Genomic DNA, 21,399 nt, shown 5'->3' with positions numbered 1-21,399 from the left:
GTCATGGAATTAGCTTAGAACATATGCATGGCCGACCCACAACAGGCAGCGTGCGCCATCCGCCACGGCGCTGATTGCCTTGGCTGTCGGGCTTTGTCCGTACACGCGCTTCTTTCTCACGGCGGCGCGGTAGAGATCGGCATTTGATTGTATTTCATGCTCTCTTACGGTTGCTCTATTACGGTGAATAAATCTCGTCTCGAAGATTTGTTACTCTGGATATTATGGACTGACTGCGAGTATAGTGATTATGGCGCTATGTTACCCCGGTCCTAGAGCCGTGAGTGCCCCTAAACATGCCTCTATACCTGTATTCATGCACTAGAGAATAACAGCGGTCCCATAATCAAATGGTCTCCTATGCATAGCCGTGATCTCGCCCAGCTCTCCATCCTCGCCTGCGTCCGTCTCCCTGTCTATGCAGAACCATTGCTCTGCGTACCCCCTTTAACTCATTTGCTCAGCCTGCTACCCGCCGCTATTATCTACATCTTCATCATATTCCAGCCTGATAGTATGAGGCAAGAAAAACGGGATGGCTGTGGGCGTGGAATAGGCAGCTGGGTTGAGGTCGGCGCGGGACGTGACGGGCTGGACGCTGGATTCTGGATGCTGGGGTAGGAGACTAATACGATTGCGTTGAGGATAACGCCGAAACGGGGGAATTGTGTGAACCAGGAGCATGCCCATCTTCGTCGTTGTAAAACTAGATGGTTATCCCATTCAGCATGTCCCTAGTCGAAGAGCAAAAACTCGGTACCTCCACTGCGTTTGTCACTACGCCGTGGATCTGAATCAAAATTGGTGCATTTTCTATAGGCATTTGTTTCACATATATTAAAGGATTAATCCTGACAAGGATATTTGTAGTTCTCTAGGTAAATTTGGTGTATTCAAGCACCAACGAGCTAACCGTTGCACTTAAGTCGATAGTATGCCATTGCTCAACACCCCAAACGGATCTGCTCCCCATATATATATTCACAATATATCTTTCTTCTCCGTATGTAGTTACCTTCACCTACTTATACAATATCTCACTCTGGCATTCCTGAGTTATTCAATCATCAAATTAGATACTACAGAGTGTCTCCAGCTGTCTGACGGCTGGAAGGATGATATATGAAGGGTCAGGTCTTGAATAGCAGCGACCCTTGGCACTTTATGCGGATGGCAGGTTAAGCAGCGGTCAGGAGCACGGCAGCGTCTTGCAGATTTTTTGAGTTCCTCAAGATAGAATCACACTACGATATCCTTGATGCAGATCACTCAACAAATTGATGATAGTTGGAGTCAATACCAGGTCAGTGGTTGGCGTTGCCGGGAGGACAACCCGGCATTGGACCGTTTATGCCTGAACTTTCAGGCAAATAAGGTATGAACTGGCCCCACTCTCAGGGCTGAGCTCAGCCGCAAATTCTTTCTAGTGGTTTACTGGAGCTCTTAATCGCTGGAGACGAAAATTAGCTATCGACATATGAACCATATCTGAGCATTTACCCAGTTGGATTGATCGAAATATCGATGCCTGGAGCGATGAAGAATCTGCCGTGGCTGAGCGGTCGAATTAAAACCTAACCACGGACCCGGGGATTACGAAGCTTCTGCCAGACTCTGGACCAGGGCGTGTGGGGGGAACATTGCAGGTGGACAATGGGATATGCCAAGACTGGAATGGTGAAGCCTACTGTAAATACATTGTTGACCTCATATGGAATATATTAATGCCTACCATTCAGTAATGGCCAATCCCATTACATTGACAGCTAGTTAGCGCTATATATCTCTATATTCATGCTATAGAGCAAGGGAACTGAATCTCAGGGCTCTGCACTCTGTAATCAACTGATACTTAGAGCGACCGAGACGTCAGTGACGCGTGGTATTGCCAAAAAACGGTTAGCGTGGACGACGATCAGCCACAGATATTTGTTTTGGCTTAATTTAGAAAGAGGCGAAGTCGCTCACTGCGCCTCTTACTTTCCAGCTCATCATTCCAGCCTCATAAATAAATATCCTGATCCTCCCTCTCCTCGCTATCAGATCTGTAACCCATCTCAGTTCACGCCTGTCATCCTCATCCCTACATCGACCTCACAAAACTCGCCTAAATCTCCGACCCAAAGTCAGCTATCAAGATGGGTAAAGGCGGCCGCATGATCTGCATCTTCACTCCATACATCCTCACTATCGCCGCCTTAATATGTCTTATCGTTGTGGGCCTTGGCTCTACTGACAATGGCACCGACTCTCTTCGTGACCTCTACTTTTTCAGGGTATGTTTATTCTCAAAATTTTGTTGATGATGGGCGAGCATCAGCTGACTTTTCCAGGCTGATCTACAAGATCTGAATAGCTCCGCACCCATACAAAACTCCGTTTCCAGCGTCCTCGATGATCTGAACATTTCCGTCGACGATGGCGATCTTGGGTCCGCTCTAGAAGAAGTCGAACAGTACTTCAACATCCCTGATTTCTACAATATCGGTCTTTTCGGCTACTGCCAGGGCAACGTCAGCAACAACGACTACCGCGTCACCAACTGCTCTTCTCCAGAAGCCCAGTTCTGGTTCGACCCCGTCGACGTCTGGAATCTCAAGACCCTCGGCCTGCAGAACGCCATCCCCGACGACCTCCAGGATGCGCTAAATGTGTACAAGAATGTCTCCAAATGGATGTGCATCGCCTACATCATCGCCTTCGCCGCTACAGGCCTTGAGATCCTCCTCGGTATCACGGCCATCTTCAGCCGCTGGGGATCCTGTGTGACGACCCTCGTCGCCATCGCAGCGTTCCTTTTCACCGCCGCCGCCTCGGCTACTTCGACCGCCATGTTCGCCGTTATTGCTGGCGTCTTCAACGACAAGATCAAGCCGTACGGAATCGACGGACACATGGGCCGCAACATTTACGCCGCCACCTGGCTCGCCACTGCTTTCTCGCTTGCTGCCGCTCTGTTCTGGGCCATCAGCTCCTGCTGCTGCTCCGGCCGCTCGCCCTACAACCACCGTCACGGCCGCAACCGTGGTGGTATCACTGCCGAGAAGGCGCCTTACACCTACGAGCCCGTCGGCGACGGTTACCCTTCGCCTCAACCGCCTTTCCACGCCAGCGCTCCTAACAACTCTGCGCAGCAGCGGCCAACCGCCTATGAGCCATACCGCCACGTCTAAACCACAAAAACAAGAAAACAAGCAGAAAATTATCTTTGCCCGATTCCTCTTCGAATGAAGAGTGACGACATTATGCGAGTTGCACTGACTTGATTATACCTGGAATATGCTTCGATTGCATTGGATATGGATATGAAAAGGCTTCTTCACTTTTGTTTTATTATCTATCTATTCGCCAATGGCTGGCTCGGCATGGTTTGGGATGTAGATAGGTTTATTTATGATAACGATACCCTGAGAATGAACAAGTCATTAGAAGTATATCTTCCCTATTATAGCCATGTCAAGTATATTGAGTTGTTATTATCAAGTTCACAGATGGATAAAGCACTAGTAATCTCTCTATTGCGCGTGCGATGCCTCATTCCTTCTCACTTCCTACAGTGCCAGCGCCATCAGAACTGAAATCCACCCGGTCATGATTAAGTAGAACAGAACTAAGCATATAAACAGCCTGCAATGCAACAGATAGAGATACACACCCGCTATGTCGACTTTCCTCACTCCGGTCTACGGGAAGATGCGGGAATAATGCATAACCTAGGGGCCAAAACAGGAAGACATAACACAAAGTAGCAGACATGCATGACGATATCAGCAGTACCATAAGGATAGGAATACGCATATGCATATGCATATAGATAATGGCTCGCAGGCGTTATCATTTCAATAATGCATATAAGCCAGATACTCCAGAGATACTCCGTATATCATTGGCTATCGTCATATCACGTCTCCCCCCTCCTACCACAACCGCATACATAAACGGCTAAATTTAGGTATGCTTGCTGCCCGGTTCCAATTCCGTCTTCCTCGGGATCCGACCAATAACGCCCCTCTCGTCAACAGGAACATTCAATCCGCCGCGCTGATTTCGCACCAGAAGGACATTCTGGTCTGCGCGCGCCCACTGCTTTAAGGGGGTGTGGCGATCGTCGGACCAGACGGGTTTTGTACTTTTTTTCGGAGGAAAGATGTGTCGAAGGGAGGTGAACCAGTTCTCATTCTCGCTTTCGTCTTCTGGTTCTTCTTGTTGGCGGGCTTTACCTTTGCTTTTGGTGTCGGGTGAGGCGGAGAGAGTGTCTTCCTCGGTTTCTGAAATGTCATTTGTATCGTTATTATTATGGATACCGACATGGTTATCGTGGTCCTTGTTTGGGACTGCAGCGCCTGCAGAAGCAGAAGTAGGTCTCTGTGGCGGCCCGAGCGCCGGGTGTCTTTTTTGGATTGGGCTTGGACCGGGGGAGGGCTCAATGTTGGAGATGGCGACTGCATTTATGGCTGGGCTTCTGTTCTCGATGACAGTTTCGGTCATGCCTCGGTCGGAGTGGTTTGACGTTGTTCCTGGAGTTGGGGTATCTGCAACCCATCCAGTAGCGAACTTGTTTCGCTTTGGAGTTAAGACATGAGCAGGCTCCTTGTCCTTGTTTGGGCTGGGGGCTTTGGAGCCAGTGCTTGCATTTGAGATCACGCCTGACGCCGCGTCTATAGCCGCGTCTGAAGTTGGTTGGTTTGTAAGAGACTTGTTTCTGGGGACAGGGGCGTGCGTGGCGTCTCCGTCGACGCTTTCGTTTGAGGCTTCCTTGGAGGCTATGTCTAAAGCTGATTTCTCTGGCGTTGGATGGAAAGTGAGCCTGTTTCGTCTTGACGTCGATGTCGATGAAACACCGCGCTCGTTGTTTCTGTCTGGTACTAGGTTGTCAGGTAGGGGCTCTGGGCAAAACCTGTGCCGTGCTGGGGTTAGAAGAGCAGTAGGGCCCTCTTCGTCGCCGAGCTCAACGCTCGCCGTTTCGTGGACCGTATCATCGACATCAACGTCTATGCCGGTGTTTTCCACCTCTTCGTCGCTGTCTTCCCATACAGTAGGGAGGTCGTCCGTGTCCTGTGGGTGGTCAATGTCCATGTATTCATCGTCATGTTCCCGGGCAGCAGCGCGAGCGGGCTCGCTGTCGGGAATGCTGTATTGCGATGTGGAATCTGACTCTGCGGCGTTTTGACCATCTTCAGACAGTGTATTCCGAGACGATGGGTCTTGCACCGCAAAGGAATGAGTATGGAGTTTCGAAAGCTGCTCCCTGAGACTTGCTGTGAATGACGTTTTTGCGTCGTCCGGCTCCCGTGACTCGACAGACTCATCGATGGTGACAACCTGCGCCGCGCACGCGTTGATTCCTGGGATGTCGAGGCTGCGTCTTTTGTAAGTTGGCTTTGTGAAGGTCTCTGCGAAATACTCTTCGTATTCCAAGGGCTTAACGTGGTTGTAGTGGCACTCCGCAAGGTAGGAAGGATAAGTTTCAAGATTTTTGATGATGAAGTCGTCCCACAAAAAAGACCTTTGTAGACTACCCCTATCCCGAAATGACCGCAACCTGGAACACAACTTTATAAAGTGTTCATAATTACCGGCGTAATTCGGGTAGTCGCCGCGGAATTTTTCATAAATCCCTGCTGCTTCGACGGACTGTGCTGAGTTGATGATGTAGTTCTGGTGGCGGGCGATAATATTCTCGTCGAGTCCGCCTTCTGCTTTGACTACCGTAGGTTTAATATCCAACTTGCTGCGTTTCGAGGGTGAGCCGCGATCGCTGTCAATTTCAGATGCAAGGCGTTTCAGTGGAGACGTGCGGTCAGGTCTAAAAGAGGTGCCTTGGACAGAGCTTTGTATGTTCGGATTGAGGAGATCATCTATAGACAACATGGACGACGAAGGCGGCTCGTGATAGGATGAGGAAGCCTTGGGCGACTGGGTGTGGTATAAAGAAGCAGCAGGCACACCACCCTCGACAACATTCGGCCCCGATGATGTATAGATGGAATTCGATGCTGACCGTGGAGTTGGTTGCGTTGGTGGGACTTGGCTGCTCAACGGGGTGCCCATTACATGTACACAACTTAGAGATTCTGGCGCACTCGCTGGGGGAGACATTGAGTACCCTTGTGATGCCCCTCCTTTGCTGTCTCCTTCATGACTGGCGTAGGTGTTGAGGATGCGTGATTGTGAGGATTTGTCTGGTTGAGACTGGCTTTCAGTGAGGTCTGCTCTTGAAGCATCCTGGCTCGACAGTACGGGACGCGACTTGCTGAGAACAGCTGGAGTTTCCACCACCTGAACATTTTGCCCCGCGAATTCAGAAAGAGACGGCTCTGGGCTTGACACTGTTTGGGTGGATGTCTCTTGTTGCGTGCTACCACTTAGCGGCCGGGGAATTGCCACGCTCATTTCTGAATCAGAACTACTTTCAGATTCATGCTCGTCACCGGGAGCGGGGTCTGGATTAGAGACTTCAACATCTGGAGCTTCGTTCTTCTCGGGATGGTCAGAACTAGAACTGCCGTCAGATTGATGACTGTTGCCAACCGGGCCCTTGGCAATGGCCCCGGCATCTACCGCAGTGTCCTTCTGTGATTCGGAACTGAAATTGGTACAATGCCCGTCATCGTGGCCCATGCCTGAGGCGATAGCTCCGGTGCCCGACGCATTGTTCATCTTTGAGTTCGAACTGCTGTCATCAGATGCCATCCGCGAGTTTGACTTGATGTCCTCTAAAACATGACCGCCATCATCGCAAACCATATCTGGCGCAATGGCTTTCGCATCTAACTCAGCCATCGCAGCTACCGGGGCTTTGGAGGTCGGGTCTGTATTTCTCTCAAGGTCTGTATTTCTCTCAAGCTCGGACACTGGCTCCTCCTCGACAATTTGCATTTGCAAGTCTGTGTTGTTTGCAAGGTTCTGAGGGCGCACGGAGTTATCTCTGAGCGGACTACTATCCCTCGGCAGCAGCACGCCACGGCTGGGGGTTCGACCGGGCGTTTCAACCCAAGAATCCGAAAGAGACCCAGAAGACGTGTCACTAACTGGCGTGCTAGGACGATTGTCATCCACAGTTTTTGGCCTATTGTCTTCAGTTTGATTCCGCCGGGAAGCCAACTCATTCCATTCAGCCAGCAGCGCCAATGGCACGTTTCCTGACGCTAGTTGATATCCATCCGGAGGCGGATACCACGGCGTTGGGTTGGAGTCCAAAAGCTCTTTCTGATCGGCAGGCACTGTAACATCAGCGCTGCTGATACCTGTCATACCTTCCCACGGATCGGCAATTTTTGCCTTCGCATTCTTATCAAGACTAGCCGGCAGAGGAGTGTCATCTTCACAAGATTGAAGCTGAGACTGTGGTTGCCTTTCAGGCGAATTTGGGTATCCTGACCTCTCAACGGCCCTTCTCGGCGACTGCCGCTCTGCTTTTTGCGGTGAAAAGTTTTGTCTGGTTGCCTTTTCGGAAGATGGACGATTTATAGCCTGAGTCATAAGTGGTTCGGAACTAACACTTGTCGGTGTTCTTCTGTCTCCTGCTGCTGCTCTTTGCTTTTCAGGTGGCACGTGATGCACATTGCTTATAGGCATATGATGTGTATTTCGTTGTCTTACTGCATTAGGCCCATGTATCGGTTGTAATTGCTGCGCATCTATAGATATATCTCGACTCGGCTGTCGATCCTTCGAGGATCGTGTCTGCTCTAAACGTTCCAACAACTTACCCGAGTTGAGCACCGCATCATGGACTGGGCCATGATCAGGAGACCTTGAATGAGGGCGAGGCAACTGGGATATGAACTGATGCCGCACATGTTGGGTATGGCCATCGGCAAGGATATCGCCGTCCTCGTTGTTTTGCCCGCTGCTGTCCGCTGTTTCTTGGCTTGGTCCGATTGTCTGATGCCCAGATCTGATCAAAGACAGCACACGTTTTAACAGCGTTATAAGCGCGGGTTTTTTTGTGACTAGCTTCCCCCTCGGCGGCTCTTTGGCCTTATCTCGAGCCCATACTATGCTGAAACGCTTGACATACAGATGAACATTTGGTTTCCCGGCGTGATATTCGTACACCAGCTCGAAATCGTCCAACTGGATGGTATAACCTAGGCAGCGATCCCGATTGAGCGGTTTATTCGGAAAATCCTTATTATACTCCTGCAACGATCCACTTGACAAGACCGCTTCAATCTGCGTATCCAAGTCGCTCAATCTGGGTCGAGGAACATTGTTTACTTCGCTCCACTGCGGAGGAAAACACCCATCAGCTGGATACCCGCAATAACAAATCCGTAACCTACCTCGGTAATCCGTGCAAGCTGTTGGTCGGAGGAGGAAAACCGAATGTTGCTCCCATCGTCTTCCCAATCCGAACCGGGGTGTCGCCCAGTCTCGTAGCTCGAAAGGCAATGTTCAACAAAGAGTGAGATCCAATGGTTCGATGAGCTCATTGTAAACTTAGCCAGAACTGCGTCCTGAGCTCATTTGCGGCCTTTTGCGACATCATATCCTTCTTTGGAGCTAGCTGAGAATGCGCACTGAAGGTCACAGACTTTCTGTGGGAGGTACTGCGTCTGAGAACTGGGAGACGGTGTTATTGGTGATCATGAAGGAAAGATGCAGTATCAATCAGGAGATGGCTAGCTACAGAGTGAATCTCTGCTCATTCGCCCTAGAACCGAACAGACGGCTGCGATTGATCCTGTTCGACGCGGTCGTCGCGTGCCACAGCCACAACCGTAAATCGGATTTACTAGCCACAGTAGGTAGTCACCTGCCACATCCCACGTCATCCACCATTAGGCGCTCAGGCTCCAGGCCGGGCTGGACTTGATAGAAACAACAACCCGTCCAACTCGACAGTCAACCCACTACCCCTCTCCAACGAACCCCGCTCATCTGTTCGATCGACCCCTGCTACAGTTATATTCGATGTAGTGCTCATGCTTGAAACAACCACGGTCCTGCATGGATCTTCACTACACAATATCTCTACGCAGCACGGAACGCGAAGCGTCTCCGCAGCAGAGTAGCCTGGATGGTCGCCACCGCTCCTTTGTGCTAACGCAAACCGGGCGATCCGTACCTGGTGGTCTTCACAGGGCCCCTATCTCTTCTTGTTGACGCATTGCCCTTTCCCATCGATGCCAGACAAGAAAATCAAGGATATGGCTCCCCAACCGTCTCATGGGACACCCAGTCCATCAGCATCCTCTATTTTCCTCCCGCTTGGGCGACGAAGCTCTCGCGTATCTTTATCGACACAGGCGGAACGCGACAGCTTGAATGCCGCTCTGGATCAGATCCATACAGCAGCCTATCAGTCCGATGCCCTCACCGTGTTCAACGAGTTCGCTAGCCCGCCTACCCCGGCGTCGGCTGTTGACGACAAGAGCATATCTGATGAGATCCAGGGCGGCCTGAGCGGACTATATAGTCGAATACGGACTTCAGTCGGTGGGATGCGCGGTATGGTCAGCGGGGTAGGAAAATCCGCAGAGGATCCGAAGCGTCCCCCATCGGATCGCCAAACGACGAAACGTACCCCGGATTCCATGTCTGTTGAAACCCAGCAATATCCCAGCTCTCCTTTACCCTCGGCAGTGAACTCACCAACCTCAGTGAGTCACCCGTCTCTCCATGACGGTTCCATGGTGTCAGGCGCAGCAAGGTCCTCCAAAGTCTCTTCCAAAGCTGGGAGTATATCGTCCAAAGCTTCAGTTGCTCCATCTGCGGCTGCACGACCTCATAATGTCTCATTACCCAACCATCCTGCCAACTCTGGCGCCGTAGATCCAGCCGTTACCGAAGTACATGTCAATGCGATTAAAGAGCCCCCTCGTGCCACGAGTGACATATCCAACGCCCAGCCATCGGCTGATCCGCAATTGCTGGACTCAAGTGGTACCGATCACGATTCTCTTCCACGAACTACGTCACTGAGCTCATCCGGTTGGAGTCAGCAAAAAACGCACTCCCCAGTTCTGCAAGCGAAGTCTTATAATAATGCTTACGATGGACCGGCAGGGGCGGAAACCGGCAGTACCCACAGTGGAAATCAAGTTTGCGATAGCTCAAGACGACCAGATGGACGAGCAGGCCGTGAAATGGATACGAGCTTTTCGTCTTCAATCCGAAAGGCCAAGCGTTCGATAGATGGGACGCAGGACAGCAATGTTCCTACAGACCGGACGAGATCCAATTCTGCTGTATCAATGCAACATGATACTACCACTACTGCACCGGCTTCCGGAGCGGATAGCGTCAATCAGTTTACAAGTGGAGAAGACAGCGCTTATACCGAAGGACGTACGCCTTCCACGATGGCTACGTCCATGTCGTTTATGGATGGGGAGACTCAGTCAAAAGAATCACTCAAGTCTCGGGCCCAGACTGAAAGCAAGGAAAGACCGCCCATTACTCGTTCCGGTCGTCTGCCTGGTTATCCAGCGTCACAGATCTCATCAGTTAACACTACCATGGGCTCCCCCACCATAATCACACCCCTGAACACTGCCTTTGACAGAATACCGTCTCGAAATCGGAGTCGTCGTCCAAATGCCGGCGACGGCGTCGTAACCCAGCTCAGAAGTAGATTACTAAGTAAGGATTTTTGGATGCGTGATGAGAATGCGAAAGACTGCTTTCACTGCGGGGAACCTTTCTCAACATTTCGGCGAAAACACCACTGTCGCACCTGTGGCCAAATCTTTGATTCAAAATGTACGCTCCTAATCTCAGGCGAGAAATTTGGCCAACCAGGAACAATCCGTGTATGCAAGCCCTGCGAGCATATGATCAATGGTCATGACGACGATTCGTCTGAATTCTCGGACAGTGAACAAAGCCCTATTATGGCCAATCCTCGCGTGTCTGAACTCAGCATCGGAAACTCTTCACGCGCTGGTCCTGATGATGATGATTCAGCCTCCATCGTTTCTCAATCTATCAATGCACCAAATAAAACGCCTACAATGGCAATTCCAGCAACAAGACGTGCCGGAGAAGGACATAATCGCCGCTCGGCCATCCTTGAGATAAGTCCAGATAGGCCATTGGCGCGGCCCACGTCATCAAGGTCGTTGAAGTCTACTTTGAGCGGTCGGCCCCATTCTATAGGCCACAAACGCCATCATTCCCGCCAGCAAGTCATCAGAAATTTCAAACCCTATCACGATGAACGAGCTCCTTTTCAGCGCCGTCATGGGGATGATTCACCTTTTGAAATGAGGCTTTCTGCTTTTCACAAGGATAACATAATTGATCCAGACCTCGCCCAATATCTCTCTGACGATGCATCGAGTGGCGATGAACAGCCAAACCTGCTGTCAGCAGCAGCTGAGGGTTCATTGCCCAAAAGTGGCGTTGACACAGAAAGGACCATGCTTGGTGGCTTGTTCGCCTCTATGAAAAAGGGTCGGTCTGCGTTTGGGGACCGGAGTACCCCCGGATTCGCTCAGTCCGGCCGCGAATTGGATGATAGCAGCATGAACAGCCTCAGAGCTGCCAATTTACCCCGTTCTTCTCGCCGACGCAATCTCAGCGTCGCCAGCAGCATCCATCGGCACTCCCCTCGAACTTCGAAAGAGGCTGTATTCAACCCTTACGAGCCTCAAAATGCGGGCCAAGCTTTACCCACATCTCTGAATTCTAGCGGCTTCAAGATGACTAGAAGCTCGTCCATGCGAGGCTCAGGGGCGCCACCAGTTGAAATGGGCAAAGCTAGTTTGCAGCATGTTCGTAAGCTGCTGCGACAGCTCCTAGATGACTCCTCTGTACCACATCCTCACAGCTGGGAGACAGCACTACTTCCAATATTGCTGAAAGCAGCCGATGAAGTAGACCCGGAAGTCCAGAACGGCGACGATATGGACATTCGTCACTATATCAAATTAAAGAAAATACCAGGTGGACGCCCTGGCGATACTTCGTACGTCTCAGGCTTGGTCTTTAGCAAAAACGTTGCTCTCAAAAGCATGCCCCGAAGTATCATTCAGCCCAAAATTCTTATCATCGCCTTCGCGTTGGAATTCGCACGTCATCAGCAACAGTTCATGAGCTTGGAGCATGTTATTCGGCAAGAGCGCGAGTTCCTTGAAAATCTGGTCAGCCGAATATCAGCATTACGGCCCAATTTATTGCTGGTTGAGAAGAATGTTTCCGGCTTGGCTTTGGAACTACTAGACCGCGCCGGGATTGCAACTGTGTACAACGTCAAGTCCTCAGTCCTTGAGGCTGTTTCAAGATGCACGCAAACCCGAATTATCACTTCTATGGATAAACTTGTGACCACTCCGGTAACCAGCGAATGTGGCAGTTTTGATGTAAAAACCTACGTCTACAAAGGCCAGCGCAAGACTTACATTTACATCTCGGGTTGCCGAAAAGAACTTGGGTGCACAATAGTGCTCCGCGGAGGAAATGCAGATACACTTGCAAAAGTGAAGAGGATCACCGAGTTTATGACCTACGTCGTTTATAATCTCAGACTAGAGACCTGTGTCATGAGGGATGAATTTGCCCAGATCCCGACGTCACCTATGGTTGAGAAGAAGCTCGATGAAGTGCAACAACGACTGCATCCCTCATCATCTCAGGATGATAGTACAGCACAGTCAACGAACTCCGAGAATGATAAGCAGGACAGGAGTGTGTCGAACGACGTCGCTGAAGTCCCTGATGATGTTCCCATGCCGACGTATTATGAAGATATTGTTCGTGACCATGAGACGAAGCTTTTATCTGCGTCGCCATTCGTCAAGTTCGAACCTCCTTATCTTCTTATGCGTGCGAGGGCAATGGAGCGAAGATTGGCCTACCTCAAACGCCTTCGGGATCAGAGTCTTTATGAGGACCAGTCCAGTGATGAGAAGACCAAGAACCTCAAATTTAGTCTCATCACCCCAGAGATGGTTCACGAGGCTCCCAAAGATGCATCTCCCAAAGTCAAAGAGGTCCTGCAAGCTGTCCACGATGCAGAGTACGACCGAGCCTTGCACAACTACCAGACTCAAAAGCGCCAGTGGGAAGCTTATATTTCCGGCACAGTTGGTCTTTTCGACCCCTACGCGCACCAAAATATAGTCATCTTGTTCAGCCTCGTCTGCACTACAACGTCGGTTCCATGCTCTGGACCGGATCTTCTTGCGTTGGAGTTCTATAATGAGCATGGGGATGATGACGTATTCGAGCCTGATTGTACACTTGGCCAATATGTTGAAGATATCTGCCTCAACGCAAATGCTATATGTACGGCCAATGGTTGCGAAAAGCGGATGTATGAGCATCATCGCCAATATGTACATGGTGAAGCTCAGATTAGTATCTTTACACAGCATTATCCTTCGAAGCTTCGAGGTTTCCAGGACACGATCCTGATGTGGAGCTGCTGCAAAATATGCGGCAACGAGACACAGGTGTTTCCCATGTCCGACAACACCTGGAAATATTCCTTCGGAAAGTACCTCGAGCTCTCTTTCTGGAGCAAGAACCTCCGTGCTCGTGCAGGGGTTTGCCCTCACGACCTGCAACGAGATCATATGCGCTACTTCGGCTTCAAAGATATTGCAATTCGGATACAATATGATCCCATCAATCTGCTTGAAATCATCGTTCCCAGAACAAGAGTGACCTGGAAAGTTGATAATGACTTGACGCTCAAGAAAGACGTCTATTTGAAATGTGAACAACGTATAACCAAATTTATGCAGTCTGTCAAAGCACGGCTTAAGGCAATAAATGTTGAAAGCGTTCTTCCCGACCTCATGGAAGATTGCAAGGCGGAGATTGAGAATATGACCAAGAAGGCCAACGAAGATCACAATCTGATGATCAAGCAGTTGCAGGAGAGATATATGAATTCTCGGTATTGGGAGGTTATCCCGTTGAACAAAGCAATGAGATCTGTCCAGGAAAAGGTCGTCGAATGGGATACCGCATTTGCTGAATTTGAAAAGAATTTCTTCCCATCAGAGAAGGATATCAGACGATTGGCCACTCTGCAATTGAAGAAGATTTTCTTGGACAGAGATGCCTCGGTGACGTCTTTGACTTCGAATGATGAACAACCGACAACGCCAACCGACACAGAGAATGAGCGAAGTCAGACCCCAGATGGTGCCCGAATAGTTCGCCGTATGACGCTGTCTCCTGAGAAAACCCAGGATTTTCTAACGTCGGTCGTCGAAGAGCATTCTGGGGAGAAAAACAGAGAGATACAGTCCGAAGATCAAGTCAACCTTGATGAGATGCGTTCAGCTGCCGCATCTCCTATCCCAGAAGAGACGCTGATATCTCCATCGCAAGAATCTTTCCATGGAGGAGCTGAAGCAGAGAACGAAACCCGGGATCCCGACTCAACCCCGGCAAAGCACCGAGATGATATAGCTCAGTCCTCAGGAACCGAAGACATTGCAAAGCCTACATTAGACCAAGACAACTTGGAAGCATCCCATGAAGCCTCGGAAGCCACCCAGGAAAAGGGTAGTGATGCGAGTAGCAGAAAGAGCGATGAACTCGAACAGCCGACTACTGGATTACCTTCGACACCACAGCATGGATTCTCTTCAATCCCACGGCCATCAGACGGTTATTCCCGTCGTAATGGGAAGTCCACTTCTCCGCCACTTTTGCGTGCGCGGACGCAGCCTGCCCTGTCTCTCAAGGACATTAAGCCAGAATCGATTAAAGGAACTCGACTTAGTCCAGGAAAGCTCCAACGGCCCAGTGGCACTGTGAGCGCACCTCTTGAGTTCAAATCGAAGAACTCAGATAAAAGACTGTCCGAGCGTTTCAATCTCAACGCGTTCCGAACTGCACGGCTTACAGCAGGTCAGTCTTTGATACCTCGCTCAATACCCACTAAGAAAAACCGCGTTTCGTCTCTAGCCAAACACTTTGAGCAACTGAGCCGTGAGTTTGAGAAAGAACGACAGCGTGAGCGAGCCCAGAGAGCTGCCAAGGGTAGCCACTCCCGTGCGTACCCTCTTGCTTCGTCAAAGCCTATTGTGGAAGTGTACAAGAATGTTCGCGAGGCCGTTGAGGAACGGGAACCTTCTGCTGAGGGTGATGATATTCTCTCATCGGCTCCGCGGCATTCGACGGACGACTCAGGTCGAGGAAGTCAGGACTCTGCGAGGGCACCTTCACCCGAGGAGCAAAGTACGACCCCGCATTTCCAGACGTCGCCCCCTGAGCCGGCAGCAGACCGGCCCCAGGAGGTTGATCAGAACATATCTGAAGCTGAGGTTGAGGAGGGGCACAGTGACGAAGAACGTACCTCGGTAGACGAGCATCATCTTGCGGATCCGAGCGATGAGTTGACTAAGGACTCCCCTGAAGATGAGTCTCTGGACCTCAAGGAGCTACCGAAGCACGAAAGAAGTACGCTCCTGAAATTGCTGACGAACTTCTGGTCAGAGCGATCAGCCAGCGGTTGGGCACCTCTAGATTATCCGCTCACAATGTCTGATCACGTCTTTGCGGATTGCGATATAATCGTTCGCGAGGATGAACCAAGTTCGTTGATAGCTTTTGCCTTGGACTCTAGTGATTACAAAGAGAAGTTGGCTAGCATTCAGAGACGGCATGAAGAGACCGGTGAGAAACCGCCTGACCCGGGCATTGGCGCGAACGCAATGGATGAAGCACGAGTAGAGCATGCTCTCCTACGATCTACTGGCACACACCTCAAGTATCAGTTCCAGGAAGGGCAGGCAAAAATGCTGTGCAAGGTATTCTACGCCGAGCAATTTGACGCCCTGCGGAAGAAGTGCGGAATCGCAGATCGCATTGTCGAATCGCTATCTCGGTGCGCCAAATGGGATTCAAAAGGAGGAAAGACCAATTCCCTGTTTTTGAAGACTCTTGACGACCGCTTCATTCTCAAGTCGTTGTCACCCATCGAGACGCAGGCGTTCTTGAAATTTGCTCCAGCGTATTTCCAGATCATGTCTGAAGCTTTGTTCCATGAGCTCCCGTCTGCCATCGCGAAGATGTTTGGCTTCTACCAGGTCATCATAAAGAATCCTGCAACCAACACCGAGTTCAATTGGTTCCTCTTATTGATGGAGAACCTTTTCTACGATCGAGTGCCAACACGGATTTTCGATCTTAAGGGTTCGATGCGAAATCGCAAGGTACAGAGCACCGGTGAACGGAACGAGGTCCTCTTAGATGAGAATATGGTGGATTTCATCTACGAGACGCCCTTGTTTGCTCGAGAGCACTCTAAGAAACTTCTAAGTCAAAGCGTGTGGAACGATACTCTGTTCCTGGGACGGCAGAACGTGATGGACTATTCCCTCATGATCGCGATCGACGAGAGTCGCTCCGAGTTAGTAGTGGGTGTCATCGATTGTATCCGTACATACACCTGGGATAAGAAACTCGAGTCTTGGATCAAAGACCGTGGATTCGCTGGCGGAGGCAAGAACCGGCCAACGGTTACCAGTCCGAAAGAATACAAGAGTCGGTTCAGAGAGGCTATGGCTCGTTATGTGCTGCAAGCACCAAGGTCAGTAACTCTATATATACAGTCTCTGAACCCTAGCTAATTTTGCCCAGTTGCTGGCATCAGTTCCAATCCTCACGATATGCCGTCATGGATACCCATGTGCATATGAACCAGCACCACTCCCTGACCGACGGAGACGCCGAAGGAGCTGCCGGACAGAGCTTCTAAAAATTATCGTGCTTTTATACAGATCACCAAATTAATGAGGATACGAGTATGAGTTATGATGAGATGCATAGAAGGACGGGATTACGATCAACGATCATCAAAGACAGCGGACAGACGGGAACTTCACATTCGTTTTTCCCGCAATGTATGTACAACCAACATTCCTTTCTTCTGTTCATACTCTTCGGAGACTGTGTCTATACCTACGAGCATACATACGAACATATTAGACAGCATCATCTCTCTCTACATCCCCACAGACATACTCTTTGCATAATCACTGTACCTGTATAAGTACGTGGTGCCCCATTCTCCGCTACGCCGAGTGGATGCCGAACCATCGGCGGAAGTCGGGACGCAGCGCAGCCCGGTCTGATGATTTGCCGAAATCATTTGAAGACCTACCGCGCGGGGTTTATAATTTTCGTAGTCTTCATTTTTTTTTTCTGTTGTCTGTTTCTTCGGTTCTCGTGAGACGCGCCTTCGTGCAAGAATGCAGCTGAAGGGAGAACTGAAAGGGGGTCAAGCCTTCCGGAATGAACTCGCGGGAGCTGCTTCTCGATTTGACGTCGAGCTGCCGCGGCTCGGCCGTTTTCGATTAAATGCTGCTGCGTTTCCCCGCAATGTGCGCCTCTTCAACTTTCGTTTCGTTTTCTTCTCTTTGATCTTCCAAGGGAATCGCGCTCGCGTTGGCGACGGCCCCGGCGAGCCCTCGCAAGCAACGAACTTGGGACCTCTTATTGTGCGTTCTATGTTCTGTGCAAGCTGTTGCTTCGCCTACTAAGGTAGTGGTGGGAGGTCAGCTCTATCTTGGAGTCAGCTGCTGCTGTTCTAAAGAAACTGCGTGATGAATATCATTCTAGCTTTTATACCATGCATCATGAGAACCACTAACAATGGTTTGCTAACTAACGCCAAGTTAGGAATTCGAAATTACAGGCTATGTTCGTCCGCCCTCTCTAATCAGGGGTTGTTATACCCAACGAGAATGAAAAAAGCCCCTTTCGGCTCGCCGCCGACATACTGCCAGACGCAGGGATACGGGCCAACACGGATCATGACGTTGTGGCAGTTGCAGAGCAGACCTCAGGTTGCTCAAATCTAAGCGGACCGGACCCGGGCCCCCTACAGTGACGCCTACTGTTTGATCGCCGTCGGTACCGCTGTGCCTTCCGTCGCGGAAGGCCATGCTTTTGAATGGATTTACTCAGAAAGTCCGAGGTTCTCCTCAGCGGGGACCACACGGACAGTGTTAGTGTGGCCCATACCGCCGCGCCAGCCCTGAACACAGACGATGTTGTCGCCCTTGTTGATGATACCGAGCTTGAGACCGTGGTTGATACCCCACTTGAGGCGACGGTCGACATCCTCCTGCCAGATCTTGACGTTGAAGTCGGGCTTCTTCTCGGGGAAGTAGAAGGGCCAGACACCACGGTACAGGTGGGAGTACTACGAAAAGTCAGCCAACGCGTCCGAAGATTCAGCAGCACGGGACTTACCCTTGTAGCAGCGGGGTTGCGAGAAACCATGATGATGGGGCAAACAGGGCGGTACTTGGAGATCATACGGGCAGTGTTTCCACTATGACATTGTCAGCGATTGGATTAAAATTCCCGGGAAGAGAACGTACCTAGTGGTGAGGACCACAATGGCGCCGGCGTTCAGTTCAAGACTGGCACTCACAGCAGCCATGGCGATGGATTCAACAGTGTCAGTGGGACGAGGGGCAAGGTTTCGCAGCTCGTCGAAGACGTTGAAGTGAGGAATGGCAACCTCGGCGAGGAGGCAGGTCTCAGACATCATCGTGACAGCCTCGCAAGGGTAGTTACCCTTGGCAGTCTCTCCAGAAAGCATGACACAGTCGGCACCGTCGAGAACAGCGTTGGCCACATCGGACACCTCAGCACGAGTGGGACGGGGGTTATATGTCATAGACTCGAGCATCTGAGTGGCACAAATGACGGGCTTGCCCTTGATGTTACACTTGGCGATCATCATCTTCTGGGCGATGAACACCTTGGGAGCGGGGATCTCAATACCAAGGTCACCACGGGCGACCATGACACCGTCGGTCTCTTCCAGAATCTCGTCGAAGTTGTTGACACCTTGTTGGTTCTCAATCTTGGCGATGATCTGAATCTCTCGGCCCTCTTCACCCAACACCTCACGGATGTGGCGGATGTCGCTGCCACGACGGATGAAGGAAGCGAAAACCATGTCGACCTTGTTCTTGACACCAAACTTCAGATCGCTGATGTCCTTCTCTGAAAGAGCGGGCAAGTCTACGTCGGTACCGGGAAGGTTGACACCCTTGCGGGAAGAGATGTTGCCGTTGTTAAGGCATCGGACGCGCAGGGTCTTGTCATCTACAACTTCAAGAACCTCAAATGAAAGGATACCGTCATCGACATAGATGAGCTTGCCGGCAGAAATCACCTTGGTGATGTTCTTGTAGTCGACATACCTACAGACGCCAAGTTAGTCGCCTTGACACATATTCCAAAAGATCACGAAACCTACATGTTCTGGTCGTCGGATGCGGTGGCATATTGCTCATCGGTGCTGATGTTCATCTCATGGCCAGCCTTGATCGGGATGTCCTTGTCACCTACGGTGTTTCCGGTACGGATCTCGGGTCCTTTCTAAACTTGAGTCAGATCTGCAGTGCGACGGTTCCAAACGGGCCGAACTCACAGTGTCCAGAGCAATGGCAACGGGGCGGCCAGCTTGCTGCTTTTCGGCTTCCCGAGCGTGGTCGATAACTGATTGATGGTACTATTATGCGTCAGACTGCGTCAGACGAAGTCCAAGTGCAGATTGCAAGAAAGAACTACCTCGTATGAACCGTGAGAAAAGTTCATGCGAACGACATTGAGACCGGCTATCGATGTTGTCAGCTTCAAGCACGATTGTGATCATTAAGTCGCCGTACCTCTGCGGAGGGCATTGATTTTCTCAACGGAGTTTGTCTTAGGACCTAGTGAGCGCGATGTCAGTCAGAACCGAAGAATCATAATTTGGCGATTCGCAGGTCAGGCGCTGAACATACCGATGGTACAGATGATGGATGTACGGCGGAAGTTCTTTGCCGGGACCATCTCAGTATTCAGCTTGGAGTGCCACTCCAGCTTCATACGGTTGGACAAGTGGTCGAGGGAAGAGCTTGCGGCCATTTTGAAAGCTTCCCTTGTGCAATTTGCGACGGTGAGTGTAGAGATGAGTTGCAGAAAGGTGAGTGAGAGGAGAGGGTTTGGTGGAGGAAGAAGGAGATAAGGGAAAAAAAGCGTTGACTTCCCGGTGAGAGCGAGCGCGGGAGAGAGGGGCTCGGTCGGGGTGTGTGGCCGGGAGGGAAAATACTGTTGGCCGCCCGCCTTGTTGCGGCTTTCCCTGTCTCGTCGCTATCGGCCGGTTCCCCGTGGGCCAGTCTATTCCATTATTCATGCCTCGCTAACAGACTACGTAGTGGATATGAACCAAAGCCTATTCATGTAGTCACTCATTTGCAAATCCATTATTAACTGCGGCTGTCTTTGCGGTCTCGGTTGTTGCTTATCTGTTGTTGCTTTTTTCTGATGTCAGAGACAGCATCAGAAGACCGTCCCAAGCATTGGCACAAGCATTGGCATGAATCTAGATGGGCGATCTGTACTAGTTCTTTGGTCTCCTGATAAATCGTCCAGCAATGCGCTACTAGCATTGCACCCAAGGGGCAGATCACACCACAGCATTAATCGCAAGATCCCTGGCTTGATCAGACCGTTACCCTGCCGATATCTGCCGAAGTCTTGTTCAAACTGGATTGCTGGAGCACGTTGCGATCCTGGTGACTGACACTGCCACCGTCCTTGTGGTAATAATTGGCTTTGCAGACCATGTCGTTCATTCACTGTTAACTTTTTCCCATATCGGAGTAACTGTTCTACCGGATCCACACTAGGACAACTGTTTCCGGGTCTAGCTTCTATAGACTTAGCGTGTAGTGTCAGCCTCACTTGGTGGCTTACCAGCCACCAGCACCTGCCGCAGTCATGTGAAACAGTCACCGCATCCGCCGCGGAGCAGATAGATACAAGGCTACACTGAACAGTCGATAGAGTAGAGTCCCGCACTCCATATTCGGCTCACCGAACAGAGCAAATTCTTCCTCTGTTCTATCAAATACTTTATGTTGCTTCTTTCCACGTGGATATCCTTCTGTCCTAACTCCGCAAGCTTGTCAAGATGGTGGTGCGTACTGGGTTCTCCGACTCCGATAACCCAGCCCAGCGACTGATTGACTGATCGATTTAACCATTCTAGCTCGGCCGCCTTACTCATTATGCCTTTGACGCCGTGCTCTGTACGTCTATCTTCCTGACCCTATCAAGTTCAGAACGTTTGGAAATGTCAGGCAACGACTAACCGTCACCGTCGACAGTCTCCGCTTTCCTAGCAGGCGTCAAACGCTCAACAGGTCTCACGTAAATACCCCCTCCTTCCCTTCTTCTTCGCCAAATTAAACACCAAACCGTCCCCTCTCAGTTTTCGTTGTTCATTCCATACAAAAATTAAAAGAAAGAAAAGCTAACACCTGCACCCCGCGCGCACCCCGGCCCTCTGGCAGGGAGCAGAGCGTGGGGAGTCCAATCAGCCCCAGTCTGGACTCCGACAAGATCACCGATAACAAGGACTTCAAGAAGTGGATTGACAACTACCTGGGTGTCGGGGAGTGGGTGATGGACCAGTCAATC

General features: G+C 50.7%; 5 protein-coding genes across 5 annotated transcripts; 3 read left to right on the top strand and 2 right to left on the bottom strand.

Moving 5' to 3' along the window:
• Positions 1–2: 2 nt before the first annotated feature.
• Positions 3–751, top strand: BDW70DRAFT_135885 (uncharacterized protein). The gene is made up of 3 exons (XM_073736771.1): positions 3–183; positions 246–280; positions 336–751. The coding sequence occupies exon 3, from the start codon at positions 361–363 to the stop codon at positions 619–621; it is 261 nt and encodes an 86-aa protein (XP_073596327.1). The 5' UTR covers positions 3–183; positions 246–280; positions 336–360; the 3' UTR covers positions 622–751.
• Positions 752–2,018: 1,267 nt separating this feature from the next.
• Positions 2,019–3,434, top strand: BDW70DRAFT_135884 (SUR7/PalI family protein). Its single transcript, XM_073736770.1, has 2 exons — positions 2,019–2,276; positions 2,334–3,434. The coding sequence occupies exons 1-2, from the start codon at positions 2,139–2,141 to the stop codon at positions 3,171–3,173; spliced, it is 978 nt and encodes a 325-aa protein (XP_073596326.1). The 5' UTR covers positions 2,019–2,138; the 3' UTR covers positions 3,174–3,434.
• Positions 3,435–3,574: 140 nt separating this feature from the next.
• On the bottom strand, positions 3,575–8,799 carry BDW70DRAFT_135882 (uncharacterized protein). The gene is made up of 2 exons (XM_073736769.1): positions 8,289–8,799; positions 3,575–8,232 (listed from the first exon to the last, which is right to left on the bottom strand). The coding sequence occupies exons 1-2, from the start codon at positions 8,436–8,438 to the stop codon at positions 3,949–3,951; spliced, it is 4,434 nt and encodes a 1,477-aa protein (XP_073596325.1). The 5' UTR covers positions 8,439–8,799; the 3' UTR covers positions 3,575–3,948.
• A 177-nt stretch (positions 8,800–8,976) lies between these two features.
• Positions 8,977–16,787, top strand: BDW70DRAFT_48805 (1-phosphatidylinositol-3-phosphate 5-kinase FAB1). The gene is made up of 2 exons (XM_073744120.1): positions 8,977–16,501; positions 16,552–16,787. The coding sequence occupies exons 1-2, from the start codon at positions 9,132–9,134 to the stop codon at positions 16,667–16,669; spliced, it is 7,488 nt and encodes a 2,495-aa protein (XP_073596324.1). The 5' UTR covers positions 8,977–9,131; the 3' UTR covers positions 16,670–16,787.
• Positions 16,788–17,823: 1,036 nt separating this feature from the next.
• BDW70DRAFT_48556 (pyruvate kinase CDC19) lies at positions 17,824–20,012 on the bottom strand. Its single transcript, XM_073744119.1, has 8 exons — positions 19,719–20,012; positions 19,602–19,646; positions 19,504–19,550; positions 19,364–19,444; positions 19,190–19,311; positions 18,300–19,133; positions 18,169–18,250; positions 17,824–18,118 (listed from the first exon to the last, which is right to left on the bottom strand). Exons 1-8 carry the CDS (start codon positions 19,840–19,842, stop codon positions 17,873–17,875), a joined length of 1,581 nt encoding a protein of 526 aa, XP_073596323.1. The 5' UTR covers positions 19,843–20,012; the 3' UTR covers positions 17,824–17,872.
• Positions 20,013–21,399: the final 1,387 nt, after the last annotated feature.

The sequence above is a fragment of the Aspergillus foveolatus genome (genome assembly GCF_047715535.1).
Source record: "Aspergillus foveolatus strain CBS 279.81 unplaced genomic scaffold BDW70scaffold_22, whole genome shotgun sequence".
Classification (NCBI taxonomy): domain Eukaryota; kingdom Fungi; phylum Ascomycota; class Eurotiomycetes; order Eurotiales; family Aspergillaceae; genus Aspergillus; species Aspergillus foveolatus.
This window is presented reverse-complemented; position numbering and strand designations above follow the sequence as displayed.

Bases quoted from the DNA above. Each gene is read 5' to 3' on its own strand.
- BDW70DRAFT_135885 (XM_073736771.1), top strand. From the start codon at position 361: ATGCATAGCCGTGATCTCGCCCAGCTCTCCATCCTCGCCTGCGTCCGT.
- BDW70DRAFT_135884 (XM_073736770.1), top strand. From the start codon at position 2,139: ATGGGTAAAGGCGGCCGCATGATCTGCATCTTCACTCCATACATCCTC. The intron at 2,277-2,333 runs GTATGTTTATTC...TGACTTTTCCAG, and splicing joins GTGACCTCTACTTTTTCAGG to GCTGATCTACAAGATCTGAA.
- BDW70DRAFT_135882 (XM_073736769.1), bottom strand. From the start codon at position 8,438: ATGAGCTCATCGAACCATTGGATCTCACTCTTTGTTGAACATTGCCTT. The intron at 8,233-8,288 runs GTAGGTTACGGA...TTTCCTCCGCAG, and splicing joins AGCTTGCACGGATTACCGAG to TGGAGCGAAGTAAACAATGT.
- BDW70DRAFT_48805 (XM_073744120.1), top strand. From the start codon at position 9,132: ATGCCAGACAAGAAAATCAAGGATATGGCTCCCCAACCGTCTCATGGG. The intron at 16,502-16,551 runs GTCAGTAACTCT...AATTTTGCCCAG, and splicing joins TATGTGCTGCAAGCACCAAG to TTGCTGGCATCAGTTCCAAT.
- BDW70DRAFT_48556 (XM_073744119.1), bottom strand. From the start codon at position 19,842: ATGGCCGCAAGCTCTTCCCTCGACCACTTGTCCAACCGTATGAAGCTG. The intron at 19,647-19,718 runs GTATGTTCAGCG...CGCGCTCACTAG, and splicing joins ATCCATCATCTGTACCATCG to GTCCTAAGACAAACTCCGTT. The intron at 19,312-19,363 runs GTGAGTTCGGCC...ACTCAAGTTTAG, and splicing joins TTGCCATTGCTCTGGACACT to AAAGGACCCGAGATCCGTAC.